Genomic DNA, 10117 nt, shown 5'->3' with positions numbered 1-10117 from the left:
TAAAAAATCCAAAGGCCCAAGTGTTTAGGAAAATTTACCTTCATCTAAACTGAATGTAGCAAGAACACAGATCACCGTTGCAACTTGTAAGCAGGCTATATCCATTGGGAAGCCACCAAAAGATCTTACGCTACCCGTGACCCGACACGCGCAGGAGCTAACTAGAGATATCCAAACACACTCGCCATCTTGCAACGGCCTGATAATGAATCACTAGGGTTTGCATTTTTCTTGATTATCAATTAAGTAAAAAAAGTTGTATTAATCATTTTAACGTAACAGACAATCACTATACCCCGAGGCAAATAGGCCATGATTTTGTTAATTTGAAATAAAAAACATTGTTCTTTTACTTATCATTCAACCTTAAGAAGACATTTCTTTCATCTCAAAGTTTATTTCGAGTTCAAATAGTGGCAATTTAGAAAGTTAGAAATAGTTAAAAATTATTAATTATTTAATTAGTTGATTAGTTAAGAATTATAGAGTTATTAGTCAAGTTAGAATAAAAGCCATTACTTGGCAGTCTTTCACTACCATTATGGAGCAGGTTCGCCCTAAGCATTGCTTTGGAAGGACCCCCAAAGATGGCCACGTTTTTCTCTGATCAATGAGAAGCATAGATCCATATGCTCCATGTGGGTCCTGAAACACAGGATACAGACGCGCAGGTAGTACTGATCGCCGAGTACGGCAGGAGTCATGAAGACTTTCCCATCAGAATTCAGGTCGTTCAGGAGCTGTTGGTTGAAGTTATTGATGTCGACGCCAGGTGGCGCTGTAGCACGAAACAGCACCACGGACAGCTCCGGCTCCAAGGGTAGCTCGAATTCACCTGTTTCTGTCCATTGAGAAAGAAAGACTCGTTTAGTTTTAGCTACCTCTGAATAAACTCAGCGAAAGGACGAGTAAATGTCGATTCCCCAAAAGTGCCTGGAATTAGTAAACAGATAAGATGGACGCAATATCCACACATTGAGGCAAAGAAAGTTTGTACCTTTCAGCTTCCTGTAGAAGTAACGTGCCAGAAGGAGTTTCTCCTCCAGGGCCGCACGGAAAACTCCAACACCGAACACTTTCAGTGGAAGCCACATCTGAGCACCTCTACAAGGAACAGCATAACAAAATAGACACGTCCTCCGAGGTTTGGGTTAAAGACTTCAAGCGACGAATGGAAACATATATGAAACGACATGTACAATTCTACATACCTGTGCTTCTGTTGCTATGATTTTTAGTCTGATTAAATTGTAAATCTGGAACTGTGGAGAGGGTTTTATGACGCATGCAGTTTAATCGGCCATTACACACGGTCAACCACTTCCTGAATTCCTCCACATACCACCTACAACTTACTACTAACACCCCTGTCAATCAAGTGACCAGATATCCCCTCCCGTCAAATATCCACTCCCTACAACCGTCTTTGCTGAATACACAAACAAACCGACAAACTCACCCAAAACCATACCTCCGAAAAACCACTCACCTGAAAGACCTGGTCAGTTCAAAGGACAGCTCACACGGAGACAGGTGTTCAGCTGAAAAGAACTGCATTCCTTCAAACACACTGGGTGTTTGTTGTAAGGAGCAGGTCTGTTGGAGCTTCCCTCCATCTTTCACCACAAGAACTCCTACACCACTTGATATGAACAGCCCTGAAAATATCACGGGAAAGTTAGTGGAGGCATAGCCTCTACCGGATGCGTCCGGCGTCTGCATTTTTAGGGGGAGGGAGCGCTCCACGCCGCACTCCCAGTAGACCGTAGACGGTCTGCCTTTTTCTCCGAGCCGACAACGCCCTATTGAAATTGGAAATCGGAAAGGAAACAGACCTTCTAGGCGTGCGGCATTGAGAATCGTGGCCGTTTCCTCAAAATAAACGCAGCCAGAGCTCGAGTCCTACAAGGTCTGCAATGCTGCATGCTCACATTGCAGTCAAGTCGCTAAGTGAATGAAGTTAGAATGACTTCTAACTTCATGCTAAGTGGTAAGCGTTGCTAGCATGAAATATATAAGTAATAAGCCATTTCCACTGAGTTAGAGCATGACAATACAACACGTTTGTCTGTAGAAACCTTTGTGTGGATTCACCACAATTGAATCGCTCCGCTCCACACCAACAAACAGCTGTTTCATGTCGTCACACAGAGCGAAGAACCCTCCGTACGCGGCGTCCACGTGCAGCCAGAGCTGGTGACGTTCACACACGTCAGCGATGTCGTCCACAGGATCCACACTTCCGGTCAGCGTGGTGCCCACAGTGGCCACGACCAGGAACGGCAACAAACCGGCCTGGTTGGTGATTTGTAGAAGTAAGTTACAAATCAGTTAAAAGTCAGCAAACCTTCACAAACGTGTGATGACTTCAGTACAACATTTTGTAATGATTATAGTAGCTCGAATAACACACAGTAAAATTATTGATATTACAGCGATCTTGAATGAATAGAAGAAAGTCTTGACGGAATTCTCTCACTTCCTTGTCTTCCTTGATCTGCTTCTCAAGAGCCGCTGCTGTCATCTTGAAGGACGTGTCCACTGGAGTTTTCCTCAGAACGGCCTCCCGCATTCCAACAGCTCCAAGTCCCTTCTGCACAGCATAATGGGTAAACTCACTACAATAGATCACACATCTGTGGATAGAGGACATGGACATTTCGATCTCGTCTTGGTCACCTAAGTACTATGAAATGATGGGAAGCAATATCTTAAGCTCATAAAATTTGAGCGAAACCACATGTATTTACCTGTGAAAGTGTGCGGCTTTGAGTCGCCTGCTGTCCCGTGAGACGGCTAACGCCGTGAGAGTGGCGAGAGAACCTCCCGATGAAATGTTCCCGGCATGCCCTGCGGGGTAGCCGAACAGGTCTGCCACCCATTGGATCAGCCTGTTTTCCATTTGGACAGCTGCTGGGCTCTCCAAATGAATCACTGTGGTGTTCATACAAAACAAAATCATACTTTATCTCCACCCCAATCTAACTGTAAGAAAACGATTTTCTACTGATGTAGTCCATTGGGTAATCAAGACTTTGAAGGGAAGGTCATTTTCAACTTGCCATGCAATCTCCTGAATGAACTAGAAATCGGATATTTAAGACTTTGGGGAAGTATCCAGTTTCGTGATCTTAAAGTTCACCCCATTTCCCGTGTTTGACCTTTTGACCCCCTGTCGTTCTGCCTGTCAATCTTCCCCACCCACGTGCTGTCTGTCTGGGACGACATATACACAAACCACAGTTCTGCATTTGCAATTGAAATGTTCCTTTTTCAAATGCTTTGCTTCTGACAAAGAAGATGTGATACGCTCGGAAATGGCATCGACCGTTCAGCAATATGGTATCGACCGTTTCAAATGGCAACGACTGTTTGCGAGACGGAAACACGCAGCGTCTCCGGTGTATGAGGTTCTGTACACACCTGAATACGTATTGAAGGCTGCAGGAAGGAAACCGCCCAGGGCTGAGGGATATGTTCCTTGGCCAGACGGAATAAAACCTAGGAACAGCGGATGGCCCGGGATGACTCCGGCTCTTACCAAACGGTCGTTGAGCTCTTGCATGACAGAGTCTGTACATACATGAAGTTATCGACAATCAAACTGATATTAGCTAATAGATATTTGTGGTAGTGCATGACCTAAATGCCTTCCCTTCCATAAAGACTCCATCTAATGTTCAATCTATCAACTCAAGTTCAGTATTGCCAACCGTTACCTTTTCATGTCGTATGGTGTCGTATATTAAATAATTTTTCGCTTCGATGGTGTGTCGGCGTAACACACCATCGAAGCTGGTGTGTTACGCCGAAGGGCGGGTATACCGGGTATACCGATACAGATGTACTTTGAACGGCTGGATAATAAGATTCCTCTCTACATGTATATGCAGCAAATGATACCTTAATTTTTACGTTACACCTGTATGTTGTGACTGAAGAAAAACTGTCATTTTTCTCACCAAAGTCAACTGGGCTCTCGCTGATTTCATCCGCTTCAAAGCCTGCTTGGTCCAGTATCTTGATCGGGTCACAGGTCAACCTTGTTATGTTGTCGTCCTGCGCGTTGATCAGCTGTACGGTCTTTTTAGTCATGGCCTCCCGGTCCACCTCCTGGACCTCTAAAACAGAACTCTTCACTTTCAGGTCCGCTAGCCTCTGAAGAAGGTCGTGTTCTTGGGTTAATTCCATGTTGCCATTCGTTTTTTTAACATTGGCTGGAAAGAAATAAGAAACAGTTGATTCAGTTGGTTGTTCACGTTGATTCAATGACATGCCCTTAAAAAGGGGCTGCACACCCCAGTTTATTTTGGGTCTCAATTCGATTCTGCACACCTTCAAGTCTTACGACCGTCTCTTTCGTCTCTTTCAGGAAATAATTCTGCAACTACAAAAATGTGTCTGTGAATAAATGATATCATTCTAGCTACAAGAACAACAGGATTTTAGTCAATTTTATGGGGAAAATGGATTTTTCAGTCTTGAAAATGATACGAAAAATGGGCATTTGCACGCGAAATTAACCCATCAGGCCATCACCTATCAGAAAGAGAAAACCCTTCTGTATAATCAATAAAATCATAAAGGGAATATTAACACAGTGACTGAGAGTGCCACAATAACCTGCGGCGCGAGGCATAGTAACAGCGCACACAGAACGCATCATAGGTTGATGTGGTGCAAACGAAAACATCGCATGGCGGAAGAATACAAGTAAGGCTTAGGTCCTAAATCGTACATGCACCTATGACCGCTGAAACGTTAACCTCTACAACAATGCTAAGGTCAAATCCAAAGCGGGTGACAATCACCCGTGTCAACTTGGAAGATCAAATTGCGGACTGTTTACAGAGAGGGTAGTAAAACATTCAAGCTGTGCTAGCTCCTATTTTGATCACCGACGATAAATGCCTGATAGCCAGACCATCGTAGGCCTGCCGGTATCTCTACGGTGCTGGACGTGTTGCCTGCCCGCAGCGCGTGCAATGTAAAAGTGTTTTTACGGGTTTGGTTTCAATTACTTCCCTTGGCTGAAAAAATACAGGCCATATAGGCTGTCAGAAAGCAATGCCCTATGCTCACGGGACAGGTAATACACTAGGGCTGCGTACCTAAACGTAACATCAGGTACAGGTACAGGTACCGGTACAGAGGTTTAGGTACAGGTCCGGACCTGTACCTGTACCTGAACAATTTGACAAATTAACACGTGTTCTTCACTTTTTCAATCATGACACAGAAACAATAATAAAGTGTTGACAACTTGTCAGTATCTTTATCACAACCCTGGATCAGCCACACTCTAGCGATGTCTCGTGAGACTGAGGATCTCAAATCAATCGACGGTGTTTACGTCTTTTCCAGTGCTAATTTTTCGTCTTTGTGGTAGGATTTACCTATCTTTAGTCATATACATGGTGTAAACTAGCTATTTCGGTATATACTCGTTACTTCATGATCCGGTATTTTGGACCTGTACCGAAACGATTTTTACGGTATTGGACCGGTACAATGTACCGGTCCGCAGCCCTATAATACACCCATAAGCCAGCCTGTGGAGAATGGTTATGTAATACTAGTACTAGGCTAACAACACTGACCACATGAATCTGACATCTGAAGGATAGTGCTTGTGATACAAGCTTGCACCGTAGTATCCCAACAATAGCCAGGATTATCACAGGGCGAACACTCAAAGATCGTGTTCCTAAAGAAACCCTGCTAGCTGAGGCTGGTTTGGTACCACTGGCTGATAGGGTAAAAGTGAGTACGCTAGTAGCTGTACAGAAGGCAGTTCGCCACAAAGCTCCTGCCTACATGACAAATATGTTTAAATGGCTATCACCCCCAGTGTTCAGAGTTCGCACACGCACTGCCATGAAACAGCTCCTCGGTTTCGACCCTTACATGCTGGACACTCCAAAGGCAAACCTGGAAACATTCAAAGGGAGTTTGCAATATCAAGGGCCACTAGTGTGGAACAGACTAGCTGTTGACAAACGGCAAATAACATCAACGTCTGTGTTCAAAACCAGACTGTGAAGGGACCGGTTTACTGAATGCGACTGTAACTGTAGCAGTGCACACTGTGATTTATATGTAATTGATTGTGATGTAATGTAACGTCATTGTGATTTTTTTTTTCTCTGTGATATACTGTATTTTTAAATGTACCTTGGCTTGAGTTCCCAGGAATAACTGAAAAGCAGATCGGTAGATCTGAGTTATATCCTGGTTAAATAAATAAACTTGTAAACTTGTAATACCGCCTTACCCTGTCAACTGTCGACGTTTTGGTACCTCTCCTAGCCTACAAATGGACCCCTATGCAATGGTCAAGGCTGCTGATGCTCGGTCTGCCATGGTTCCTTCAGCTTGTGGGGGATTGCCAATTGTATGCTAGGTTATGCCCCCGACACTACTTGGGGGTTTCCAATATACTCAAGACACACAGAAGTGGGAGGGGTGGTCGTGATGTGGAGACTAACTGTTAACCTAACCCTAACCCAAATCCTATGTCTTCCCCTAGCCCGAATAGAATATAATATATACCCCAACTCTCACCCTAACCCAAATACTAACCCTTCCCTAACCCTATCCCTATCCCTAAATTAATTCGAGGCACGCGCACTAGGAAGGGATGTGACGGGACATAAATTTGGCGTCACGCACCGAAGGCGAAAGTGTAACCCAGTGCAAAGGTTATGGGGCAAAGGCACAGCAAAGGGGACAAATCTACAAGGCCATTCAATATCGTCGCAGCTGGTCAAGATTACGAAATGCACCGTGAAAGTCAGACAAGTCTACAATGTAGATATGTCAGAAAACAGGTTCAGGAGGGATGAAATCAAACCGGAACGTGGCGACCATAGAAGCAAATGTTAGATTAGAGAATTAGGTGGATTCGTAAAAATAGCTTGCACAGAGCTAACGTTTATAATACATTTTGTAGTGTCGTAGTACATGTATGTCGAAGGAAGTCACACGGACTTCATTAAAGGAAAAATGACCATTGACAGGATCATCCAACAGAATATTTTTCGACTATACGGCATCAGTTGTCACGTCACAGCCTCAGGCAAAAATGTCGGAAAACGGATGTTGGTGTCGTAAAAATGCTGCCATGGAAGTGTCTATTGACAGGACCATCCTGTCAATATAACAGAAAATTTGCACTATTGACAGGACGATCCTGTCAATAACAGACAAATTTTGCACTATTGACAGAGAAAATTGAACTGTCAATAGTGCATTTTCTTCTTTTAGTAACAGGATGGTCCTGTCAATAGTACAACATTCCTCACTATGGACAAGAAAAATCCTGTCAATAATGTAAAAAATTCTGTTATTGACAGGGTGATCATTTAAGGTCATTTAGATAAATTCTAAGGTTAATACGACATGAAACCCAGGTATGAAAGGATTTAGGGCCTCAGGATACTGTTCTGATGTCGCATAAAGCTATTATTGTATATACGAAATATGCTCCTACTAGAAAAACTGGTAGAATTTGTCACTAACCTCATTGATCTTTCTGATGATGTCTTAGTTCATCTTCTTCCGTTTCTTCATTTTTATTGCATACAAATAACACAAAACTTTTACAATGTGTTCAATCATTTATAAAAGAAACCAAACGATTTGTGTAACTTTTTTCTTATCCTACCAGTTTGAAAGTTTGGTTGGAGTACCTAGCTAGTTGCAATTTACTTACAATGCCTTTTCATCATTTCCTTATATTTTATATGAGACGTGGACAATGCTACAAGAAGAGTGTCTTCTCCGTTACTGCCCAGCCCTACAGTGTAGGTTTATTGGCAGCCGAGTGTCAAAAACGTAGATTCTAGCCAAAAGTACGCAACTATCGCCAAGAGTTTGCCGCGTGATAGCGTACCGCAGCGATAGGCACCATGTAGCCTGGTTACCAAACCTATCATAGCTCCCGAGTCCTACATCCTCTCCGCGGAGAGGATGTAGGACTCGGGAGCTATAATAGGTTTGGTAACCAGGCTACACCATGATGGACCACAACATGGCGGACAATGCACGTTGCCTGGGGGAAAAGTCACGTGACAAATCTGTGTTGAATGAGCCCTATCCTATAGGCAGTTGGTAACAACGGGTATGTCTGAGTTGTCTATCGTGTTTCCGTGCTGGGGGTAGCCAGGAGGTGAAGCGCGATGATTTGCTCACTTTGAGGGCGAAGTCCATGCACAAGTTCTGTCTTCGTTGAAGTTCAAGGTGCTCAAGGGCATCGGGGTATGAGAGGTATTGTTGCAAGCGCCTTTTTGTATTCTTTCAATGTCATCTGATCATGTTTCTCCAGTTGGTGCAGCATAATCTAGTATAGGTCTTATGTACCCGCAACACACAGTGGTGAGGTCCGATTGAGGGACTCCAGACCGTCTACTTAGTCTGCCAAGGAGATAGAGCCGTTTGCTGCCCTTGCATACCATGGCCTCGACCGCTGGTCATTCCACCGTAAGTCCGAACGAATGTGAAGGCCAAGTACGTAGTTTTGTTTGTGTGACGACGCTGAGCACCTGACCACCAAGGGTGAGGGCTTCATGAGCATGGGGGAGCATGCATGACAGAAGAAATTGGACTTACATTTTCGAGTTACATTTTGATATCTCGTGTTCTGATTATTCTACTAGTCCAGCCAGAGCCTCGTGAAGAACTGGTTGAGAGGTTTTAGTATGATAGCCACCTAGCGGCTTTGAACTGCAGGAGCCATGGCCAATTCAGTTTTTGACTTCGGAAGGCCATAATTCGAGCCTTGAAGGGGTTGACTGGTTGTCGTGACCTAACAATTTAGACAGTGGCTAAGACCACCAAACTGGATGATACCAGTTTTCAGATCTCACAAAGTCCCAGAAGAACACTGATGAGATGAAAATTTTTCTCCCCGTAACTTCCATCCTAATACGACAGCTTTGCACTCCCAGGACATTGCTCGTCCAATTCACCAGTTTCCCATTCCCATGACGCATTGCGCATAGGGCTAAAATCTCCCAGGTTGCATAGCGCAGGAAGGTATTTTGTGTTTCTGTGAGTTTTATTTTTGAGGCGTAGAGGCATTTTATGCTCAACATTTATTGACTTAGAAATTTGATAGAGAATGATTTTTTGTGTGTTCTTTTTAACATGGAGCATGTGGTTTGTAACGATACAGTGGTAACGATATACTGCCTGCCAATAGAAAGGAGATACAGCTATTGACTTGGCTATGTTGCTCGAAATAATTCAACAGATGTTGTAGTAGAGTCCATTCCGCGTCACCGTGTGGGTTGTTATTGTCATTATTTAGAAATGTTTTGAATTCTTTGTAATTGTTTGTGTAAGAAATTTCATAATTTGGAAATATTTTGAACATCTTGTCAATATTCTAAACAATTCCCTGGTTTTCTAAAACGTTTGAAATATTCCTGATGTGGAATATGACATTTCCAATAGTTTCTAAATATTTCTAACAGCACTCTACCATTTTTTTACCATTATTTCGAATTATTTCTAACATTTTGTAAATAGGTCAGTGGGATGGGAGGGAAGTAATTCACACATCCCTGTGAAGTACAGGGTAGACTGCCTGGGTGTCAGGCATTGATGCCTTACAACAAAAGAGCCACCAGTGTCCAGCAGTGAAACCTAAAAATATACAGAAGAATACAGAAGAGTAGGATTAGCACCTACTTTTATGAGGGCAATTACCCACATCTACCATTTTTCATTTGTTTGAAATATTTCTAAATATTTCGAATAGTGAAAGAAACAAATGGGTAGTTCAAATTTATTCTAAATAAAGAGATCTTTGTACAGTCACTTTCAAAATGTTTCAGAAATATATAAATGAATTCAAATATATTCAAATTTTCATTTTCAAATTTTTGAAAAATTTAGAACTTTTGTTACTAGGGTATTCTTTTCTTCTAAATAATTCAAACATATTAGAAACATGGAGAAAAATCCCACTCGGTGACGCGGAATAGACTCTAATGGCCAGGAAGATTCTTGTCCCTTGCACACACAAAATCAGTTATGTTCTCTTCCATATCATTCCAGACCTTCCTTTCCTAAAATCCTTTCTTTTCCTTATGGTAATACATGTATGTATACC

The 10117-nt window shown here is 42.8% G+C and overlaps 1 protein-coding gene and 1 pseudogene across 1 annotated transcript in view; one reads left to right on the top strand and one right to left on the bottom strand.

Moving 5' to 3' along the window:
- Positions 1-282: 282 nt before the first annotated feature.
- LOC109486815 (tyrosine/DOPA decarboxylase 2-like) overlaps positions 283-10117 on the bottom strand; it is a 12008-nt gene continuing 2173 nt past the window's right edge. The window contains exons 2-9 of the mRNA XM_019790718.1: positions 3963-4217; positions 3424-3573; positions 2751-2934; positions 2480-2636; positions 2079-2295; positions 1490-1658; positions 998-1104; positions 283-841 (exon numbers count right to left, since the gene is read on the bottom strand). Of these exons, the coding sequence (XP_019646277.1) occupies positions 558-841; positions 998-1104; positions 1490-1658; positions 2079-2295; positions 2480-2636; positions 2751-2934; positions 3424-3573; positions 3963-4191 (1497 nt within the window). The 5' untranslated portion in view covers positions 4192-4217 and the 3' untranslated portion in view covers positions 283-557. The remainder of the gene's footprint in view (positions 842-997; positions 1105-1489; positions 1659-2078; positions 2296-2479; positions 2637-2750; positions 2935-3423; positions 3574-3962; positions 4218-10117) is intronic.
- Positions 8244-10117, top strand: part of LOC109486822 — a 16159-nt pseudogene continuing 14285 nt past the window's right edge.

The sequence above is a fragment of the Branchiostoma belcheri genome, unplaced genomic scaffold (genome assembly GCF_001625305.1).
Source record: "Branchiostoma belcheri isolate BF01 breed outbred unplaced genomic scaffold, Haploidv18h27 scaffold83, whole genome shotgun sequence".
Classification (NCBI taxonomy): Eukaryota; Metazoa; Chordata; class Leptocardii; order Amphioxiformes; family Branchiostomatidae; genus Branchiostoma; species Branchiostoma belcheri.
This window is presented reverse-complemented; position numbering and strand designations above follow the sequence as displayed.